This window comes from Mustela nivalis (assembly GCF_964662115.1).
Source record: "Mustela nivalis genome assembly, chromosome: X".
NCBI classification, from domain to species: domain Eukaryota; kingdom Metazoa; phylum Chordata; class Mammalia; order Carnivora; family Mustelidae; genus Mustela; species Mustela nivalis.
In genome coordinates this window covers 56,343,123-56,366,929 of record NC_139040.1, presented here as the reverse complement: position 1 = coordinate 56,366,929, position 23,807 = coordinate 56,343,123, and the positions used below count along the sequence as shown (strand labels likewise).

Genomic DNA, 23,807 nt, shown 5'->3' with positions numbered 1-23,807 from the left:
TGGTATTGAAACCGCACTCCTTGGTAGGTGAACTTGGTCTCGGCTGGATTTCTTGTTGATCTTCTGGGGGAGGGGCCTGTTGTAGTGATTCTCAGCTGGAGGCAGAAGCTTTAACCCACAGAGCCACCCAAGCGCCCCCAATACAATCTTCTTAAAGTTAACTTGCACTGTGTCCCTTCTCTAGCTGCCATATGGTAAAGAGATAGGAAAAATGGCTTTACTGAATGTCCCAGGTCGAAAATTAAGGTGTTTTTTTGTTGTTGTCATTGTTCCTCTGACCATGGATTTTAAATGACAATAGGTTTTTTAAATGAATAGTTGGTTACAAAGCACGTGTTTTCTGAGATTAAGAGTCTCTTATGATTTGTCTCCCTCCCTGGTCCTATCTTGTTGCTGAGGGGTGAGGGGGAGGGATAGGGTGGCTGGGTTATGGACACTGGGGAGGGTACATGCTATGGTGAGTGCTGTGAATTGTGTAAGACTGGTGAGTCACAGACCTGTAGCCCTGAAGCAAATAATACATTATATGTTAATTTAAAAAACACGTGTTTTTTAAGGATTTTATTAATTTATTTGAGCGAGAGGGAGTATGAGCAGAGGAGGGGCAGAGAGAGAGGGAGAATCAGGCTACCCACTGAGCAGGGAGCCAGAGGTGGGGGCTAAATCCCAGAACCCTGGAATCATGACCTGAGCCAAAGTCAGACATTTAAATGACTGAGCCACCTGGGCATCCCACAAAACACATTTTTATTTTATCTTTTTTTATAAAATGCCTTTCCTGAGAACAGTATAAAGCTTATTAATAATAACACATATATTCAATTTCTATGCTTATGTTATAATTATATTTAGAATTTTTGGTATACTTTAAATTTTTATACCAAGTACTATCGTTTTTGCATTATTGAATTGAAGTCTCCATTGTTTGATATGAACATATTTACATATCTTCTCACCCCCACACCCTGCCATAGCCTATTATTAGTCATTTTTTAAAAATATTTTTATTTATTTATTTGACAGACAAAGATCACAAGTAGGCAGAGAGGCAGGTGGCAGGGCAGGGAGGGGAGCAGGCTCTCTGCAGAGCAGGGAACCCAATGTGGGGCTCCATCTCAGGACCCTGAGATTATGACCTGAACCAAAGGCAGAGGATTTAACCCACTGAGCCTCCCAGGTGCCCCAGCTGTTTTTTTCATTTTAAAAAAAAAATTGTGGTAAACTATGCATAACATAAAACTTACCATCTTGACCTTTTTTAAAGTGTACAGTTCAATGGCATATACATTCATATTGTTGTACAACCAGTCTCCAGAACTTTTTTCATCTTGTGAAGCAAATTTTATACCCATTAAACAGTAACTTCCCATTTCCCTCTTTCCTCAGTCCCTAGCAACCACCATTCTACTTCCTTTCTCTATGATTTCTTTAAGTTTTTATTTAAGATCCAGTTGGCTAACATATGGTATAATATTAGTTTCAGTGTAATATTAATTTCACTAAATTACAATTTAGTGATTTAACACTTCATACAACACCTGGGGCCCATCACAAGTGCACTTATTAATCCCCATCACCTATTTAACCCATCCCCCTAGCCACTTCCTGCTTATAGTTATCAGTTTGTTCTCTGCAGTTAAGAGTCTGTTTCTTGGTTCGCCACTCTTTTTTTCCCCTGTGCTGGTTTGTTTCCTTTCTCTATGATTTTGACTAAGCTTCTCATATAAGTATTTATTTCATGTACAATATTTTTGCCTCCATTCTTTCAATCAGCATAATGTCCTTGAATTCATCCATGTTGTTGCATATGTCAGAATTTCCTTCCTTTTTAAGGATAAATAATATTCTATTATGTGGAGATACCAGATTTGTTTATCCATTCATCTGTCCCTGGATAGATGTTGGTGTTGTGTAGCTGCCATTTTCGGCTTTTGTGAACAATACCACTATGAATATGAGTGTGTAAACATCTCTTTGAGATCCTGCTTTCATTTGGGGGATATATAATCAAAGAATAATTGTTGAATCATATGATAATTACATTTTTTTATTTTGGGAGGATTTGCCATTCTGTTTTCGTAATGGCTGTACTGTTTACATTCACTCTAACGGTGCACAAGAGTTCCAATACCTATACCATTTCACATCCCCACAAACACTCATTTTTTGTGTTTTCGATAGTAATGATCTTAATGGGTGCTTCTTAGGCAATTTTACACCCAGTATTTCATTTATTAGGACAAGAACTGCCTACAGACTTTTTAGAGGAGGTGAACTTAGAATCTGCTGAATTTTTACATGAGGCAAATATATCACCAGTATATGGTAGAATTTTTAAAAAGATTTTATTTATTTTGAGAGAGTGAGGCGGGTGAAAGAGAGAGAGAGAGAGAGAGTGTGTGTGGGGGGGGGAGGGGCAGAGACAAAGGGAGAGAGATAATCTCAAGCAAACCCCCATGCTGAGCACAGAGCCCAGTGCAGGGCTTGATTCCACAACACGGATCATGACCTGAGGAGAAATTAAGTCAGGGGCTGAACCCACTGAGCCACCTAGGCACCCCTATGGCAGGATATATTTAACTTAGTTTTCAGTATTACTATAATAAACTCCATGAAAATTGGGAAGAGGATCCCCATTACTAACAGATATAGTATTTGAAGAAAAATAGTATTATCAGAAATGTTTTTTTTCACTGCAGAATCATACAAACTTTTCCTTTCTACAATCTTATTTTATTAGGAATTGGAAAATAATGGAGTCTTTTTAATATGTTAACAGGTTTTTGGAGGCCTGTTTTCCTGTCACCTCCATTTAGCCAAAGAAAGGAAACTGAAGAACAAAATACTGTACAACAAATTGATAACAAAGGTGAGTATATTCAATGGAAATTGCCTAAGGATTTTATATATTTTCTGTCAATATTTGGAAAATTTAAGTCAGGATTTATTGTATCAGGGATCCCCAAGGAAATATCCAGACACAATCATTCTTTAGGAGGATTCACTGGACTCGGAATATCGTAGTACTCAAGGTTAAAATTTTCTACAGCAAAAGATCATACAATATCAACCTTTTGTCTGTACTGTCATTTGCAAATATCTTCCCCATTCCGTGGGTTGCCTCTTTGTTTTTTTGACTGTTTCCTTTGCTGTGCAGAAGCTTTTGAATTTGATGAAGTCCCAAAAGTTCATTTTCTCTTTTGTTTCCTTTGCCTTGGGAGACATATCTTGAAAGAAGTTTCTGTGGCGGATATCGAAGAGATTACTGCCTATGTTCTCCTCTAGAATTCTGATGGATTCCTGTCTCACGTTGAGGTCTTTTATCCATTTTGAGTTTATCTTTGTGTATGGTGTAAGAGAATGGTCGAGTTCACTCTTCTACATATAGCTGTCCAGTTTTCCCAGCACCATTTATTGAAGAGACTGACTTTTTTCCACTGTATATTCTGCACAGCAAAGGAAACAGTCAAAAAAACAAAGAGGCAACCCACGGAATGGGAGAAGATATTTGCAAATGACAGTACAGACAAAAGGTTGATATCCAGGATCTATAATGAACTCCTCAAACTCAACACACACGAAACAGGCAAACATATCAAAAAAGGGGCAGAAGATATGAACAGACACTTCTCCAATCAAGACATACAAATGGCTATCAGACACATGAAAAAATGTTCATCATCATTAGCCCTCAGGGAGATTCAAATTAAAACCACATTGAGATATCACCTTACAAAGTTAGAATGGCCAAAATTAACAAAACAGGAAACAACATGTGTTGGAGAGGATGTGGACAAAGGGGAACCCTCTTCCACTGTTGGTGGGAATGCAAGTTGGTGCAGCCTCTTTGGAGAACAGTGTGGAGAATCCTCAAGAAATTAAAAATAGAACTTCCCTATGACCCTGCAATTGAGCTACTGGGTATTTACCCCAAGGATACAGATGTTGTGAAAAGAAGGGCCATCTGTACCCCAATGTTTATAGCAGCAATGGCCACGGTCGCCAAACTATGGAAAGAACCAAGGTGATCTTCAATGGACGAATGGATAAGGAAGATGTGGTCCATATACACTATGGAGTATTATGCCTCCATCAGAAAGGATGAATACCCAACTTTTGTAGCAACATGGACGGGACTGGAAGAGATTATGCTGAGTGAATTCAGTCAAGCCAAGAGAGTCAATTATCATATGGTTTCACTCATTTGTGGAGCATAACAAATATCATGGAGGACAAGGGGTGCTAGAGAGGAGAAGGGAGTTGGGGTAAATTGGAAAGGGAGGTGAATCACGAGAGACTATGGACTCTGAAAAACAATCTGAGGGGTTTGAAGTGGCAGGGGGTGGGAGGTTGGGGTACCAGGTGGTGGGTATTATAGAGGGCACGGATTGCATGGAGCACTGGGTGTGGTGAAAAAATAATGAATACTGTTTTTCTGAAAATAAATAAATTGAAAAAATTTTAAAAAAGGTTAATATCCAGGATCTATAATGAACTCCTCAAACTCAACACACACAAAACAGGCAATCATAGAAAAAAATGGGCAGAAGATATGAACAGAGGCTTCTCCAATGAAGACATACAAATGGCTATCAGACACATGAAAAAAATGTTCATCACTAGCCCTCAGGGAGATTCAAATTAAAACCACTTTGAGATATCACCTTACACCAGTTAGAATGGCCAAAATTAACAAGACAGGAAACAACATGTGTTGGAGGGGATGTGGAGAAAGGGGAACCCTCTTACACTGTTGGTGGGAATGCAGGTTGGTTCAGCCTCTTTGGAGGACAATGTGGAGATTCCTCAAGAAATTAAAAATAGAACTTCCCTGTGACCCTGCCATTGCACTACTGGGTATTTACCCCAAAGATACAGATGTAGTGAAAAGAAGGGCCATCTGTACCCCAATGTTTATAGCAGCAATGGCCACGGTCGCCGAACTATGGAAAGAACCAAGATGCCCTTCAACAGACGAATGGATAAGGAAGATGTGGTCCATATACACTATGGAGTATTATGCCTCCATCAGAAAGGATGAATACCCAACTTTTGTAGCAACATGGACGGAACTGGAGGAGATTATGCTGAGTGAAATCAGTCAAGCAGAGAGAGTCAATTATCATATGGTTTCACTTATTTGTGGAGCATAAAAAGTAGCATGGAGGACATGGGGAGTTAGAGAGGGGAAGGGAGTTGGGGGAAATTGGAAGGGGAGGTGAACCATGAGAGACTATGGACAGTGAAAAACAATCCGAGGGTTTTGAAGGGGCGGGGGGTGGGAGGTCGGGGTACCAGGTGGTGGGTATTATAGAGGGCACGGATTGCATGGAGCACTGTGTGTGGTTCAAAAATAATGAATACTGTTATGCTGAAAATAAAAAAATAAATTAAAAAAAATCATACAATAAAATAAAATCATTAATGAGAAAAGGCACATAGAGTGAAAATTAACAGAAACTAGGTACAAGGTTCCAAGAGTCTTTTCCCAGTGGAGTCATGCAAGATTCATTTAATTTATCCACCAAGTTATAACAACACATATGAGATGATGTGTGCTAGGGAAACTCATTAGTTTGTCAGTATCCAGAGCAGGGATTTTTTTTTTTTTTTGGGAAAATATCTTTTCCTGAGATAATTCATCCATTCAACTATGTAATTCAGTGCTTTTTTAAAATTTTTTAAATTTTTAAAAAGATTTTATTTATTTATTTGACACACAGAGATCACAAGTAGGCAGAGAAAGAGAGGGAAGCAGGCTCCCTGCTAAGCAGAGATCCCAATGTGGCTTGATCCCAGGACCCTGGGATCATGATCTGAGCCGAAGGCAGAGGCTTTAACCCACTGAGCCACCCAGGCGCCCCAAAACTGTAGCTCTAATTCAGTGGTTTTTAAGTATACTCACAGATATGTGCAATCATCACAACAGTCCCTTTGGAAAAAATTTATCACCATAAAAGATAACCCTGTACCCTCTAGTTCTCATCTGCCTACCCTTCCCATTCCCCCTAGCCCTAAGGAACCACTAATGTGCTTTCTGTCTCTATAGATTTCCTTATCCTGGACCTTTTATATGAGTGGAGTAATATGAAACATGACCCTTTGAAACTGCATTCAATCAATTAGTATAATGGTTTCAAGGTTAATCTATAAAGTAGCATGTTTTCATTTCTCTTAAATATATGCATAGGAGAGGAATTGCTGAATTACATGGTTACTACATGTTTAATTGCTTGAAGAATTGCTAAGCTGTTTTCCAAAATTACAATATAAATTTATACTTCCACCATCATTTTATGAGGATTCCTATTTCTCCACATCCTTGTAAACACTTTTCACTATCTGACTTTTAAAAAAATATTTATTTAGTTATAACATACATGAATGGGGGGAGGCAGAGGAAGAAGCAGAGAGAGCATCTCAAGTAGACTCTGTGCTGGGCACAGAGGCGGATATGGGGCTTGCTCTCATGACCCTCAAATCATGACCTAAGCTGAAATCACACTGAAATAAGACACTTAACCAACTGAGCCACCCAGGTGCCATATTGACTTCTTAAATTTTAGCCATTCCAGTTGGTATGAAATGTTATTTCATTGATTATATTGATTTATATTTTTCTAATGACTAATAATGTTGATCATATTTTTATGTGCTTTTTGACCAGTGTACATCTTCCTTGGATAAATGTGTATTCAGTTTCTCCTTTGTAATCTTATATTTTATTATTTTTTGTTTTTGAGTTATAGGAATTCTTTATATATGCTAAATACATGTTTTTTATCATATATATAATTTGCAAATATGTTATACCATTCTTTGGATTTTCTTTTTAGTTTTTGATGGTGTCCTTTGCAATACAAAACTTTTAAACTTTAATGTAGACCAAATTATTGTTTTCCTTTTCCTGCTCATAATTTGAGTGTCATATCTAAGAATCATTTGCCCAATCCAAGATTGTGAAGATTTATAGCTATATTAATTTCTAATAATTTTATGATTTTAGTTCTTATGTTTAGTTATTTCATGCATTTTGAGTTAGTTTTTCTCTATGGTGTGATGTGAGGGAACAATTAATTCTTTTGCATGTGATTGTCCATTTGACTCAATACCACTTATTGAAGAGACTATTTTTCTCCATGGAATTGTACTGGCTCCTTGTCAAAAATCCATGGTTTTATTTCTGGATCTCAGTTTTAGTCCCTTGATCTGTAGGCCTGTCTTTGTGCCATTACCACATTCTTACCTTTGCTTTATAATGTGTTTTGAAACCTGGAAGTATATATACTCCTACTTTGTTCTTTTTTAGGACTGTTTTGGCTATGTTAGGTCCATTACAATCACAGTCAAGTGAGACTCTGATAGAGATTGTGTTGATCTGTAGATTAATTTGTAAAGTATTACCATTCAACAATATTAAGTCTTCTGATCCACAAACACGAAATGTTTCCCATTAATTTAGATCCTTTAAAAATGTCTTTCAATAATGTTTTATACTTTTTAAAGTATGGTTTTTGAACATATTTTATTAAATTTGTTGGAAATTTTTAATGCTATTATAAATGGAATTTTTAATTTTATTCAAATATTCTTCATTGCAAGTATATAGAAATAAAATTGATTTTTTTCAAGTTTTTTATTTAAATTCCAGTTAGTTAACATACAGTGCAATATTACTTTCAAATATAAAATTTAGTGACTCATCACTTACATACAACACCCAGTGTTCATCACAAGTGCCTTTCTTAATACCCCTCAAACATTTAATCTTCTCCTCATCTGCCTCCTCTCCAGTAATGCTTAGTTTGTTCTCCTTAGGTATAAGTGTCTTCTGGCTTGCTGTTTTTTTCAGTAAGTTCCTCTGTTTTGTTTCTTAAATTCCATACGTGAGTAAAATCATATGGCATTTGTCTTTCTTCAACTGACTTAGTTAACATTATACTCTCTAGTTCCATCCATATTGTTGAAAATGGCAAGATATCATTCTCTTTTATGGCTGAATAATATTCATACACACACACACACACACACACACACCACATCTTCTGTATTCATTCGTCAATCATTGGACATTTGGGCTATTTCCATAATTTGGCTATTGCTATAATAATGCTGCTATAACAATAATGCTGCTATAAATCTCAGGGAGAATGTGCCCCTTCGAATTAGTATTTTCATATCCTTTGGTTAAATTTCTAGTAGTGTAATTGCTAGATCATAGGGTAGTGCTACGTTTAACTTTTTGAGGAAACTCCATACTGTTTTCCAGAATGGCTGTACCAGTTTGCATTACCACAATGTAAGAAGGTTCCCCTTTATCCACATTGTCTCCAACACCTGTTGCTTCCTGTGTTGTTAATTTTAGCCATCATGACAGGTGTAAAGTGATATCTCATTATAGGTTTGGCTTGTATTTCCCTCATAATGAGTGATATTGAGCATTTTTCATGTGTCTTTTAACCATCTATATGTCATCTTTGGAGAAATATCTCTTCATGTCTTCTGCCCATTTATTAACTGGATTATTTGATTTTTTTGTTTGTTGAGTTTTATAAATTCTTTATATATTTTGGATATTAACACTTTATTGAGTTTATCATTTGTAAATATTTTCTCCTATTCAGTAGGTTGCCTTTTAATTGAGTTGATTGTTTCCTTCCTGTACAAGAGTTCTTTATTTTGATGATGTCCCAATAGTTTATTTTTGCTTTTATTTCCCTTGCCTCTGGAGACATAGCTAGAAAAAAAAGTTCCTACAGGTAATGTCAAAGAAGTTACTGCCTGTGTTCCACTCTAGAATTTTCATAGTTTCCTGTCTCACATTTAGGTATTTTATTTATCCGTTTTGATTTTGTTTTTTGTATAGTGTAAAAATGTTTTCCGGTTTCAATCTTTTGCATGTTGCTGTCCAGTTTTCTCAACACCATCTCTTGAAGAGACTGTCTTTTTTCCATTGGATATTCTTTCCTGTTTTCTTGAATATTAATTGGCCATATAAATGTGGGTTCATTTCTGGGTTTTCTCTTCTTTTCCATTGAACTATGTGCCAGTTTTTGTGCCAATACCTTACTGTTCTGATCACTACAGCTTTGTAAAATAACTTAAAGTCCGGAATTGTGATGCCTCCAGCTTTGCTTTTCTTTTTCAAGATTGCTTTGACTATTTGGCATCTTCTTTGGTTTCATATAAACTTTAGGATTGTTTGTTCTTGCTCTGTGGAAAATATTGTTGGTATTTTGATAAGGATTACATTAAATGTATAGATTGCTTTGGATAGTATATTTAGGTTCAAAATGTGTTTCTTGTAAACAGCATATGGATGGGTTTTATCTTTTTATCCAGTCTGCAACCCTGTGCTGTTTTATGGGAGCATTTAAGTCATTCACATTGAGAGGGATTATTGAAAGATAAGTTTTTATTGACATGTTGCCTGTGAAGTCCTTGTTTCTATTGATTGTCTCTGTAAATTTCTGTTCTATGTCACTCTTGGGTTCTTTCTTCTTTTATAGAACCCCCCTTTAATATTTCTTGTAATGCCAGCTGGGTAGTCACATAATTTTTTAGTCTTTTCCAGCCTTAGAAGTTCTTTATCACCATGACCAGATAGGATTTATCCATGGGATGCAAGGGTGGTTCAACATTCACAAATCAATCAGTATGATAGAACAAATCAATAAGAGAAGAGAGAAGAACCTTGAAAGAACATGGTCCTTTCAATTGATGCAGAAAAAGCATTTGACAGGATATAGCATCCATTCCTGATTAAAATGATTCAGAGTGTAGGGATAGAGGGAACATTCCTCAACTTCATGAAATCTGTCTATGAAGATCCACAGTGAATATCAACCTCAATGGGGAAAAACTGACAGCCTTCTCTTTGAGACAGGAACACGACAAGGATGTCTCTCCGTCCATTCTGAATGTCAGCCTTGCCAGATAACTGCAAGGCTATCTGTTCTTGGCTGTGTGTTCTTCTCATTTAGTGCCCTGAATATCTCTTGCCAGCCCTTTCTGGCTTGCCAGGTTTCTGTACACAGGTCTGATGTTATTCTTATGTTCCTCCCTCTCTATGTAAGGAATCTCTTCCCCCTAGCTGCCTTAAGACATTTTCTCTGAATTTATGATTCATGAATTTCACAATTATATGTCTGGAGGTCTTTCTACCCTCATTGATCTTGGGGGGTGCCCTCTCTGCCTCTAGGATATGAACATTTGTTCTGTTCCCCAGATTAAGAAAATTCTCATCTAAGATTTGCTCAACTTTGTCTTCTAGTCCTTTCTCTCTCTCCACCCATCAGGTATCCCAATAATTCTGACACTGGAAGGTTTCATGGCATCCTTTATTTCTCTAATGCTGTTTTCATGACTCCTAATCTGTTTGTTCCAGCCTTCTCTCAATCATTCTTTTCTATTAGTTTGTCTTCTAGACCACTAATTCAATCTTCTGCTTCATTTACCCCAGCTGTTAGAGTATTTAGATTAGATTGGATTTTATTGATAACATTTCTAAGTTCTGCTAGATTGGCTCTCACTTCCGCCCTTAGAGATTCTATGTTGCCACTAATGGTTTTCTCCGACCTAGCCATTGTCTAGATAACTGTTAACCCTGGTTTTTGTTTCCAACATATTATTTATATCCATAATTTATATCCATATATAACAGTTCTCGGCAGAGGTCACAGTCTCTGAAACTTTCCTCTGTTGAGTGTGCCTCCTCCTAGTCATTCTGATGAGAGGTGGTTGAGAGGACGTGTAGCTGAAAATACCAAGCACGATCCAGGCAAGATGCACCCTGGAAAGTTTTGGAGCAATTGGAATTCACCACCAAAAGGAGGGAAAAAAGAAAAAAGAGAGAGAAAAAGGGAGAAAAAAAGCCAAAATGAGCCCCAACAATAAGATTTATAAAGTACAAAAAAAAAAGAAGAACAAACAAAAAGACCAACAAAAGTAAAAGAAAAGGGAAAAGCCCAGCCAAATGAATCCCAAGAATAAGATTTATAAGGTTCAAAAACAAAAACAAACACACAGAAACACTGACAAAAGAGTAAGACGGGAAAGTGGTTATAAACCCTCGATGTGGGCAAGGTAGATTATTTCAGTTTTTCTTGGGTGCACCTTGTTATCTTTGTTAGAGGACTCAACTTGCCAGAGATACAGGGAGATTAAAACTGGTGTAGATAGATAGATAGATAGATAGATACAGGTAGTATTGAATAGGGGAAAAGGACTACCTTGAACTTATAACTATATATATAAAAAGAAAAAGAAACAAAAGTCTCTGTATGAAAAGAGTTCAAGTTAAAAAGTTGCTATGGAATATGTTGTTTTAAACATCCAGTTGAAATGTTAAGTAGGTTACAAAAATAAAAGAATGAGAATCATGAGAGCAAATTTTTAAAAAGAGAGAGAAAATTTGTAACTATGAAATATACAGGTTGTGGGGCAATACTGGGAGCTTAATGTAGTGTTCTCCCCTGATGCTGGGGTTTTAAAATTTTATGGGGACCCTGTGATTGTTTTCCTCTTGTTCTTTTGGCTTGTCTTCTAGGGAAGGGGACTGCCTCCTTGTTTTTCAGTCAGTCTTGCTTGGGCTGAGTTGCCCTACCCCCTATCACAGAGCTGGGCTCTGTGGAAACTGGTTTTTCAGGCTTTTGTTCTCTGGATGTTTTTGTCCTTTTATGTTTTTTTGTGCCTTTTTGGAGGGTCAGAGCAAAGTAAGCTGTCCACACCCAGACCTCCTCCTCAGAAAGAAGCCATAGTCTGCTCCTCTCTGGATGGTCTAGAACACACAGATTTCCCCTCTGCGAACTCCACTGAGCCATCAATCTCCCACAGGCGATGTGCACCCCCAGCCACTGTCTCAGTGGTTGCCCAAGGCCTGCACTTGTCTCTGTACCCCCATGCTACCAAAATTGTGAGAGATACTGGTCTGGGCAAGCCTGGTCCTGGTGTCTGCTGTTCCTGACACTGCTGTCTGGAGCCCATGTCCATACTGAGTGCACTCAGCCCCAGTGGCAGTGGAGGCAACTGAGACAGCTGTGGTGGCCGCGGACCCAGGGACCGCTAACAGCAGCCCCTGCTGGGCTCTCTCAGGTGCAGGAGGGTATTGACTATGGCCATCCTGGGACCGTGGGCTTAAGTTCATGCCTGGAGTCGTCCAATCCCAACAATTGTTCCTTACATCTCTTTCTTCTGTTTGAGTGCTATTATTAATCCCTTCCTGTTTCTCATCCACCAGTCTCCAAGCTAATGCTGGTCCCCAAGCACAAGGCACTTTTGCACTGGATTATTACTTTCCAATGGGTTGCTTCTGGTGGCTCCCTCACCCTTCTGTTTATCCTCCAATATCAATCTGTGCACTCCCAGCTACTCTGTACCTCTCCACTGATGATCCTCTGCCCCTGTAGAGATCCAGAAGTGTATAATCTTACATCTCAGGCTGATTTCATGGGTGTTCAGAGTGCTCTGGTAGACACCAGTTGAAATAGGGTCTCCTACTTCTCCACCATCTTGCCCCTCATTCTGCCAATGAATTATTATTAAATGATTTATCTCCTAAAGTATAAGCTTTATGAATCTGGTATAGAAATATAAGATAAATGACCACCTTTCATTTTTTATGTCTTAATAAGCTCTAGAGGACAGAAGAAAATTTAAGATCATGGCCTCCCTCTAAAATATCAAATAGTAATAATCTATCAAAAGAAATGGTATTTTTTTCCTTAACACATACTTGTGTTCTATTGTGAATGCCAAAGTAAAACTTTATTATATTTTTTGTTATTCTTGCTCATGTTTTATTCTTCTCTTTCTAGCAGTATCCAGAATTCAACTTGTAAAATATCTGAGTGGTGACAAGAGTGTGAGATCTAAAGAGGTATCTCCAAAGTTCAGTGACAACCAAAAATCACAGAAAAAGTTAAAGCAAAAGCACAGACACAGCCTTTCTCCAATCCCAAACATAGTCATGGATACCAAGCATCACAGAAATGTCAGGCACAAAACTTCAGTATGTAAAATTCATTGCAAGGACTACAGATTGCCACAAAGTTTTCAGAGTTCCCAGTCTCAAATGAATCCTATTCCTCCTTTAAATGTTGAAGATTATACCTCTGAAGACTTAGCATCTCTCTGCCATCCTGTGTCCATGAGTTCTTGGCCTGATGTATGCCCCAAGACTCACAGAAACAACACATATTCTTTGGACACTGGAGCTCCTATATGTTCCAAATGTTTCGTGGAAATCAATAATTCTTTTCATAAATGTCTTGTAAATTCTGATGATGATTCAGATCGTGACTATACTTTACATCTCCAAATTCCCTTGGATTCTAAATATTCTCTGAGCCCCAAATCTATTAGACATCGTAAGACTTCTCGGAATAGCCCTTTATCTCGATCCCTGGATCCTAAACATCCTGTGGGCATCCACTGTCCTTTACATCGAGAGGATTCTAAATATTCCTTGGGTTCAACTTCTTATTTACATTGTGAAAGTTGCTCAGCTCTTCAAAATCTCATAGGCTCTACTGTTACCAGTACCTTTCCCATGAATCCTCAAAATACCCTGGGCTACCATAGTACCCCTGGCTCAGACAGTGTTACTGACACCAGCAATGTTCCTGGCCTTGAAAATGAGGGCAAGTTTAACCTTACCATTAAACTTGAAAATGAGGTCAATCCTGACAATGAAATTAAATTAATGAGTGCTGGAAATCTCAACAATAAGGCCAATGCCAAAGAGAAGCCTCTTTTCAAAGATGAGACAGACCATGAAGAAGAGACAGACTCTGAAAATGAAAGAGATCCTGAAGATGAAGTAGATTCTGAGGATGACAACACCAAAGATAAGAAAGATCCCAAAGATAAGTCTGACCCTGATGACAGTGATCCCAAAGATAGCAATGCTGAAAAAGATGCAGACACAGACAATGGATCTGATCCCAGTGGTGATGTTGACCCTACAAGTGGAGCTGATTCCAACAGTGATGGTGATTCTAACAATGGAACTGATTCTAACAGTGAACATGACTCTAACCTTGATAATTCCACTAACAATAGCACTGATTCTGATGGGAAAAAACACACCAATAATTCAGACAGTACCTCTGGCCTAAACAGTGGTGTTGATCCAGAATGTACTGCTAATAGCAACAATGGTCTTAATACAAACTATAGTTCTGGGTTCCAAAATGGAACTGGCCTGGACTACACTTCTGATTCCATTAATGGTGCTGGCCTCAACAATAGACCTGGCTCTAAAATCAATAGATCTGGCTCCCAAAACAATGCCTCTGACCCTCAAAATATCCGATCAGGCCCCAACTGCCCTGAGTCCATTAACAATGACTCTGGCCCCAACATCAGTTGTCCTGGCCCCAATAACAATGACCCGGACTTTAAAATAGACCCTGGCTCTAACTCTAATGTCAGGCCTAGTAATACTACAAGTCAAAGTAGTGCAATTAGGTCTAACAAGTATGCTAATTTCAGGTATGATACAAAACCCACCATTGCTACTGACCACAACTATACAGCCGTCCCAAACTGTGACTCAGATCTTGACTGTGTCTCAGGATTCATCCATGCAGTAGATGCTAGCCTTCTACCCAGTGTCAACTGTATTGCTAGAAACAGTTATGCTGCCAAACCTAGCTCTACAGCTACCACTGTCAATGCCATTGACACTAGCAATACAACCAGTTGTAGTGGTGCTATTAACCCTAGCTATACTCCTGGCACCACCTGTGCCTCAGGCACTAACCATGACCTTAGATTAACTCATGTCTTTGGATCCAATCTTGTCACCAACACAAATGATGATGCCATAAATATCCATAATGTTCATAATTTTACCAATACTAGCAATATTAATAATCTCTCTGAGCCTGAATTTGATATCAGTGCCAGTTTCTCCATTCCCAATATTGTTAATTTTAACTACCTCACTTTTGCTGCCAGCACAAACTATATTTCCACAGCTGGAAATTTGACCACCTTTGAATTTTCTGATCCATCTAAGCTTAGTACAAATTATACAATTTTTGATAACCACAAATTTGGTGCCTGCCTCAAAGACACTACTGGCTCCATGGATTCTGTTAGCCTTAAGTATACTACTGAGTCCAAGGATGTCCTTGATGCCAAGGAATCTGGCTTTTTAAAAGATTTCTCAAAGGTCCAGAATTACATTGTTATCAAGGATCCTACCAATTTAAACTTTCACTCCAATTCACATATTCCATTCCTTGGTTTTGACATTATAGTAGAAGCTGAACCACCAAATGTTGTGAAGTTTGCTGTATCATCAGGTGCTGTGAATCATTTTTTAAGGTAAGTTTATATAAATGTAGACTTTACATTTCTTCTCCATTTATTATAATTCAAAGTGTTAGGTAATTGAACATGACTAAAAAACTTCCTTTTTAAAATTTATTTGAGTATGCAATCCATGGAAGAGAGGAGATAAGATGTCCGGTATTACTTCTTTATTGACCCTGGTAGCCAGCAGCACAGTTTTCTATTTGAAAGATCCATCTGCTATACAGCTTGTAAATAGAAAAATGGCCTTGATTGTGCAGTGGCTGGCTCATTCACTACCTCCATCAAGGGTACAATGGCCAAGCATTTGTTTCTTCCCTCTATTTGCAGAGAGAGCAAAGTTGAATGAACTTTAAATACCATAAATAAAGACATTTGAAACTAATACTCTTTTTGATGAAATTTTACCACCATACTGTCATTGAGACATAGTCAAGTTGGTACACATTGAATTTTATTTTTGTTATTCTTCATTAGACATGGTAAACAAATACATTTAGATTTTAGTGTTTGTGTGGATAAATGTGCAACTTAAAAAATTACTTTGTTTTCTACCAGAATGTGTAATTGAATATATATATATTCAATGTGTAATTGAATGTGTATATATATATATGTACATATATATACATATATATATATGTATATATATGTCATATATAGCCAAAATTAAAGTACAAAATAGGCATCTCTCCAAAGCTTTTACTTTAATAAAGAACAATTTCATGATTTTCCCAAAAGAACCATCTCTCTGGAGACAGTTGTAAATACCTAGTATAGTTTTATAGCTCCACCTTATGTAAGTTTTAAGGTAATGTCATTATAAGTAATAAAAATAATATTGCTAAAATACAAACCACAACATTAGAAAAAAGAGAAATTTCTCCCAGTTGTTTTATACAAAATGAACTTTTGCAGTAGTATGAAAACTTTAAAAATATGTTTATTTTATGGATTTGGTGTTTTGGGATGAATGAAAATATGGTTATCATAAGTTTTAGTTTACTAGTTAAGGAATATTTTGCTGTTAGAATCCTAGTATATAACAACTATATTTCCTAAGTTTGGGTATGTAAAACGTATCATGTTAATTTTAGATGAAAACTACCTGCAAAGTAGGGCATTTCTCTCCTTCCCCAAAAAACATTTTTTTTTTTAATGGAGGATACACAAACAAAGCATTCTTCTAGAAGAATGGGTGATTTCCTTCCTTCAGAGCTTCCACATTTTTCCTGGTTTATTACATCCTTGTCCATATTTCCATCATAAACAACTACAATAGGGAAACACAGGTACTTTCCCCATTAAAACAATTTAAGAAGAGAAGCTCCCTTTAAAATTTTTCTACTAACCACAAATGAACCCAACAACCAACTTAATTAACATCAGAACATTTAGTCAAGCCATTTGTATCATCTTCATTCATTATTTCAATAGGCATTTAATAATTAAACAGTGTAGAGGTCTTCAAAAATGTGCAAAATGAGAAAGTGCCCTCTAAGGTGCTTTTAGCCCACTTAATAGGAAAACAAATGCCTATTTGAGGATAGAAGCTATATGAAAACAAATAAAATGGAATCTCACTGAGTTTCTAGAAAGGTTAGAAAACATTTTGGTTGTTCAGATCACAGGTCACCAATGTATTAGAGTAGTTGGAAATATGGGTGTATTAATTATTACACTGTGTTGCACTTTTCAGAAATAACCCAACAAGATCTTAACTCCTGAAATTATCTTCCTTTTTGTGAAGGTTAACATTCACTTCCATGGATTGTGGTTTTAGAACTATATTACTAAGACCCTGGTATCATTTAATAAGTTACCTAGAGGTTATTTATAATTCTGAAAAACAATATGATTCCATATAGAACAGATAAAAGTAATACCTTATCTTTCTCAAACTTTGAAAATTGTTTTTATTGATAAAAATTTTACTCAAGGATATAATTAGTTCAAGTACTTGACAGATTGCAGTGTACTTAAGAAAAATTGCATTAAGGCCATTCAAAGAAGGTGTCATTTTGTGATTTATGGTAGAATTTTTTAAAAAACAAAGATTATTCAGTAGTGATATTGAAGGAAATTTTCATATAGGATAGTCTATTATAACCAGTTTTATAAATAGAATTATATAGGTCTTCTTAGTGTGACAGATGTCTGAACATACCAATCAAATGTGTCATGCTTTTTGCACCAAAGTTCTCTTAAATTAGTATCTTTGTTAATTGCTCCTAAATTGACCAACAAAAATGCTTTTGTTTATAAATTCTTGTATCTTTGAGGAAGCCTACAGATAATCCTTGGTTCAGAAGAGGCTAAATTTGTAGCATAATATCATCAGAGTGGATTAACTGGAGTGGCCAGAAGTTTTCATATTTTCATTTCAAAATGATTGACCCAATGTATCACTTTAAAAAAAAAAAGATTTTATTTATTTATTTATTTGACAAGTAGGCAGAGAGGCAGGCAGAGAGAGAGAGAGAGAGAGAAGCAGGCTCCCTGCTGAGCAGATAGCCCAATGCGGGGCTCGATCCCAAGACTCTGCAATCATGACTTAGGCCGAAGGCAGAGGCTTAACCCACTGAGCCACCCAGGGGCTCCCAATATATCACTTTCATCCTGATCATAGAGCCATTAAAATACATGAACAGGTTTAACTCTTCTTAATATTCATTGAAATAAATCTTAGATAAACCTAACCTTTAGGCATATTTAGGTATATAGTACTCACATAATCCAGATAATCAAAGCAATGTCCTGCCTTGTAGTTTCTTAATTAAATATGTTTACATACAAATAAACAGTTTTTCTCTTTCTAGCTTTTTAGGGATATGCTGTGTTTTGTCAGTGGGAGACATGTTTTCTGGGGATTTTCAATCTAAGATACAGTAAACCATCTCCTATCAACTTGGTCAAGGTCTGTTAATTATTCAACTGCTTTACTGAGGTCATCTGTGCACCAAACCTTTCCAATAAAGTCACTCCTTTATATATCAATTTGTTCATATTTCTTTTTAATACTGAGCTGCTTCCATGATATCCTATTGCTGGATTTGTTGTTAGATAAGATAGGGTCCTGAAAGTGTTTAATTAAAATACCGTGAACTGAGTTGGAACCTCCTTTGAAGTTAATTAGTAAAAGATCTCAAACTCAATGTAACTAAATAAATAATATTGAGTAAATACAAAAGTTCTTCCTGCTAACCATGTGAACTGCCCATTGTTCTTTGAATAGTTTGGGGAAAAAAACAATTGGTGATTTGCTACAAGATCAAAGTCTCAGATTGAATTCAGCCTTCTTTCTTTATGGACACCATGTATAGTTTTCTGAGCCAACCACAAACTTATAATGACCTCGGTGAGCAATCCAAAGGAAAACCAGTTACTCCAAGCTCAAAGTAAATTGCACCTTATTACTGCCCCTACTGCAGAAAATCTGTGCAAATGACCTTCTTTCTGAAGGAATTTCAAAATTATGTATTTTCCCTTATGCCTCAAGGGCCTTTGGCCCTGCCCCCTCAAATGTAAGGATCAATGATGCATTTTATCTGGACAGATAGAATAAAACAGACAAAATCAACTTGAGTCCAAAAATTGGTAGAGACTAACTTAGGAGAACTTTAAGACTATCACTCAACATCATAAATCTTAAATAATTGACTAAAGAGACATTTTATTCTCAAAAAGGAGATTTCAATGGATTTTCAAATCTCAGAAATGTTTGCTACAATGACACCAGGGTAGATGTGCATTTAACAGCTATAGGATCTGTGCAGTCTGCTGTGATCCAGGCTTGAAAAAAACTGAAGCAGCTGTGTCTGAATTTATTTCATCTTCTACTTGAGGGACAATTATTAAACTACATTTTCCAAAATATTTAAGTCTCAGTTTGGATGTATTGAGTATCAAAGACAATAAATGCAAAATGATTAAATAAGCAAGGTATGAAATTTCAGGTTTTGTCTCTCATGAGGCATGTCAACCAATCCACTTCTATAGATACTTGGATTCATTAAGTAGAATGTTTATGGGATAGAAACTGTTGATTCAGTGTAATAGAGTCCCTCAATAAAATGAAGAATGTGGATAAGAAGGTAGTAGCAAGAGATGATTATATTGGAGGTGAAGACAAAGGAAATAATGTTATATGGAGAAGGAGGGATATTGTGGAATAATAAATATGATTGCAGTAATCTTTACTCTTTCAGCATATCATTGAATCCCCATATGTTCTGGCTTGTCCAAGTCCATTTGTAAAAGAAAAATATTTCTTCTATGCCATCCTTTGTACTTCCTAACCTACCCTTATCTCATCTCACACACACACACACACACACACACACACATACACACACAACTGCAGACTTCAAAGTTTCTAACAAGAATATAAGCACCCTATATTAACAAATTTTCACTTATTCACCACCAGCTTCTGATTTTCCCATTCTGAGGTCATTCAAACACCCTAACATATTAACCCCATTTAGGAAGTAACCAAGCTTTCAAGCTGCCCAGCTAAGTGTGCTTCCTGATTGCTGACTTTTAAAAGTTTATCTGCTAATGTATCTGCTACCACTTCATTTTTACCCTTTCACAGAGAACCTATACCAACACTCGTGTGTGTGGACACATACACATGCACACACACAGTTGATAACTTTTTATGCTTTGGGGTTACTTTGAGGACCATAGCCATCTGAGTTTTCATGGAAATTTTAATAATAAGATCGTTTTTATTACAAATAACTGATTTGGGTTTTTTTTAAATAACTGATTGTTTTATAAGAAGTTAGGAACAATCTGGTTGTTCATACTTACTGTCTTGGTACTTCCTGAATAAAAAGATGACCAATCAAGTAGTAAGTGAAGTAGAAATAATAGAAGAAACAAGCACCAGCACTACCTTATTTCATCACATAAATATTATACCACAAATGGACAGTGACCACAGCCAAGGAGCATAGTTCATCTTACCTGACTACACAGTAATAGATAATGAGGCAAACAAAACTTTATTCTAGGCCCTGAAAAGACAATTTCTAGATAGTTGCAAAAGGCTCTAAATCAGAATAAGATTGCTAACTGTGAGAGTTTTAAGCAAAAGGTCCAGAAAATTCAGTTCTCAGTATGATTGTTTTCATGGCTTTGTACTACTCTTGAATATAGTTTACAAATGGAATATGATATGACATAACAAAAGATTAGTAATAGAGCAATGTTGGAATTAGAAAACACATAAAAATAAACTTCAGTGTAAATATCCTGGCAGCCATTGCATAACCAAGATTTAGTAGCACTTACTATTTGACATGCATTCTTGAGTTTTACGTGTAGTAGTTCATTTAAACCTCTCAACAAGTCTATGAAGTTACATAATTTTCCCTGTTACCCTATTTTATAGGTGAGGACTATGTTATATAGTCAAGTAACCTTTTTGTGATCACACAGCTACCAAGTGAGAAAAAAATTCAGAGCCTATAATGAAAAATTTTAAGTCAATTTTATATATTGAAAATAACATATAATTAAAGGTGTCAAGTATAATAAATATTGTGCTAACCTAATGTTAGCAGACTCCTAGGTTACAAAATAAACACTACTATAGTTTCATCTTAGTATTTTAAGAGACATTATTATACTTGTGATTATAAGGTGATCACAGTAGTTTTTTGAACATGGGTTTGAAGCTTTGAAGGATAATGATATCTATGCTTTATATTACATAATCTATTTAAAATAGTCTATGGAGAAAAATATTATTTTCTTTACATTACAGCTTTTAACTCCCAAGTTTCTTTTTATCCTGTTGTTGCAGCTCAACCTCCAGACAGGTAGCAGACAAAACCTTGACCCTTGATTAGTGAAAAGAATACCTTGAGATGGAAAAGACAAAGGCACAACCAAGAAGGTTTTGAGGATATGAGCAAATAACTTCAAAACTTGCAGAGATCCCTGAGAAATGTTTATTATATGTTTATTCTCTTATTCCTTCCTCATTACATGACCTTGTCTTTATTGTCCATGAGACCAAGAATGTTGTTTCAAAATGCCATGTTACAACTGCCCCGTTCATCTTATTTGCTTCTGGCAGACTCTGAAGTTAGGGAAAGGACACATTGTGGTCCTTTCTAGCCATCATAAAAAAATATTTTGCGTTGTTAATGACTAAAAAGTGCAGTCAGATTTTCCAGCTAGAAGTTCTCTCTTTCTTTTGTGTAAGTCTCTGTCTCCAGAAGAAGATTGTCTTAACTTTGAAGAAATTTTATGACATGATTTTAATATTGTAATAGTCACTTAAAAAATCTGACAGATGTTTTTAAAATTGTGATAGCCACTCTAGGTTTAATATCAACAATAATAAATTGTTATTTTATTGTTAATGTTGTTTATTATTGTTATTGTTTTATGAATGTGGTACACATGATTAAAGTAGTTAAGATTCATCAGTACTGTGCAGTGTTTGCTTAACTTGCTATTTATCCCGATCAACCTTACTAACCTAGAAAAATTTATAGCATATGTCATTTACCAAGAAGTTTTAGAGATGAATGAATTGGAAACAATAAAGCTATCTTTGGAGCTGCCATAAAGTAACTCAAAAACTGGCATAGAGTTTTTATAGCTCCTGGCAAAAGAACTGAAAAAAATAGTGAAATAATTTTTAAAAATTGTATTTCTTTCTTTTGCAGTTACAAACAGGGACTGGGTTGCCAGGTGTACTTAAAAAAAAAACATCTTTTTGCCTAATAATTACCAGATACACTTTGTAGACTATAGGACACACACATGGGCAATCAAACCACAATGACCTACCAAGCCTTTTTATAAGATTTCCACTATTTGTCACCACTCTCTGTATGCTTATTTATATTACTTAAATCCAGCCCTCTGCCCACCTAGGTTAGTCTTCCTACTTTTCCCTACATTGTCTTGCTTATATATATGGGCACCATATTCTTTTTGGCATCTTCTCTTAACTAAGACTTTTCTCATTCAAGAAGTCTCTGACTTCAATAAACAATATTGCTCCTTCCATTTTCAAGTTTCTGTTCTTAAAGTTAGCTGAGAAAGATCATAGTACATTTGGGGAACTACCCATAGTTTGGCATGTGCATAATAGGTACATGGTATGACTGGGGTTGATGAGAAGTGAGATTGGAAAAGCAATCAGGGACCTTGTTTGCCTTTAGAAAGTTTATACCTCATCCCAGAGGTAACAGGTAACCTTTGGATTTAAGGAGAAGACATAGAGGAAAAGAGAATAGAAGGACTCCTGTTGTGGTAGTCCAGACTCAATTCAAAAGAGCTTGAAATAAAGCAGTAAGAAGTAAGAATGGAGAGGCGAGAACACAATTGAGAGCTATTAAGACAGAAATGACTGTAATTACTGGATTATTTGATGTAGGAGGAAAGAAAGTGGAAAAGTTCAGTTTAACTCCATGCTTTCTGATGTGGAGAGATGGTGGTGCCATTAACCAAGTTGCCATATAGAGGAGAATGGAGAAGAGGTGGTGATAATGATACCAGTTTGTGACAAATGAAGATGGAGATTCTTGAGTAACATTTAGGTGCTGTTGTCCAAAATTCATCTAAGATAAGCCCTGACATTCAACATACCCTAGATGTAGAAGAAAAAAACCATAGTGTTTATCGATATTGTACTCATATGTAAGGTTAGCAGTTGTATAAAGCATTATCAGAATATTTGATCTTAATATTACCCTTTAGAGTCATCATCATATGCAATAGTAGCTTTATTGTACATAAAAAATAAGGAAACAAAGCCTAAAAAAAGACAAAATATGTTGTTCAATGCTGCAGATACAATTAAAAGAACTTGGAATTGGAAAACTTGAATGGCAGTGATGGGTTCCAAAGTAACCTGTGGCTCAGGAAAAAAAATGCTTGTAACAAATTCTCTGACTTCCAGAATCAACATCGTGTTGTTTTATGTTAAATTAAACATGAAATACTTCAAGAAGAAAGTAACAAATTACATGTTTACATAAAACAACTACTATAAATATAACTAATTTTTGTAGATTTCTGTGCTTTCTGTAGTTATAAATAACCTAAAAAATAAATTTCCTTTTTCCCCTATTTTTTTTAATTTGGTAAAATATAGTTAACATAAAATTTACCCATCTTAGCTAATTTTCAGTGTACAGTTTAATGGTATTAAATATATTTATGGGGCACCTGGGTGATTTAGTTAAGCATCTGACTCTTGATTTCAGCTCAGGTCATGATTGCAGTGTCTTGGGATTGATCCCTGTGTTGGACTCCACACTGAGCGCAGAGTCTGCTTGTCACTCTCCCTCTCCCCACTTGTGTACTCTCTCTCTAAAATAAATAAAATATTAAATAAATAAATATACTCATAATATTGTCCAAACATCGCCACCATCTACCCCATAACTCTTTTTATCTTGTAAAATTGAAACTCTATATCCATTAAATAAGAACTCACAATCCAATCCCCAGCC

The 23,807-nt window shown here is 36.2% G+C and overlaps 1 protein-coding gene across 4 annotated transcripts in view; it reads left to right on the top strand.

Annotated features, from left to right (window-relative positions):
- Window positions 1-21,745, top strand: part of LOC309855578 (uncharacterized protein) — a 30,789-nt gene extending 9,044 nt beyond the window's left edge. Inside the window, exons 2-5 of one of the 4 annotated variants that reach the window (XM_082715980.1) lie at window positions 2,780-2,869; window positions 12,816-15,333; window positions 18,141-18,238; window positions 21,137-21,745. In XM_082715980.1, the coding sequence (XP_082572106.1) occupies window positions 2,780-2,869; window positions 12,816-15,333; window positions 18,141-18,213 (2,681 nt within the window). In that variant the 3' untranslated portion in view covers window positions 18,214-18,238; window positions 21,137-21,745. Of the gene's footprint in view, window positions 1-2,779; window positions 2,870-12,815; window positions 15,334-18,140 lie in introns of all 4 variants that reach the window. The other 3 variants (XM_082715981.1, XM_082715982.1, XM_082715979.1) reach the window with 3 other exon arrangements.
- Window positions 21,746-23,807: the final 2,062 nt, after the last annotated feature.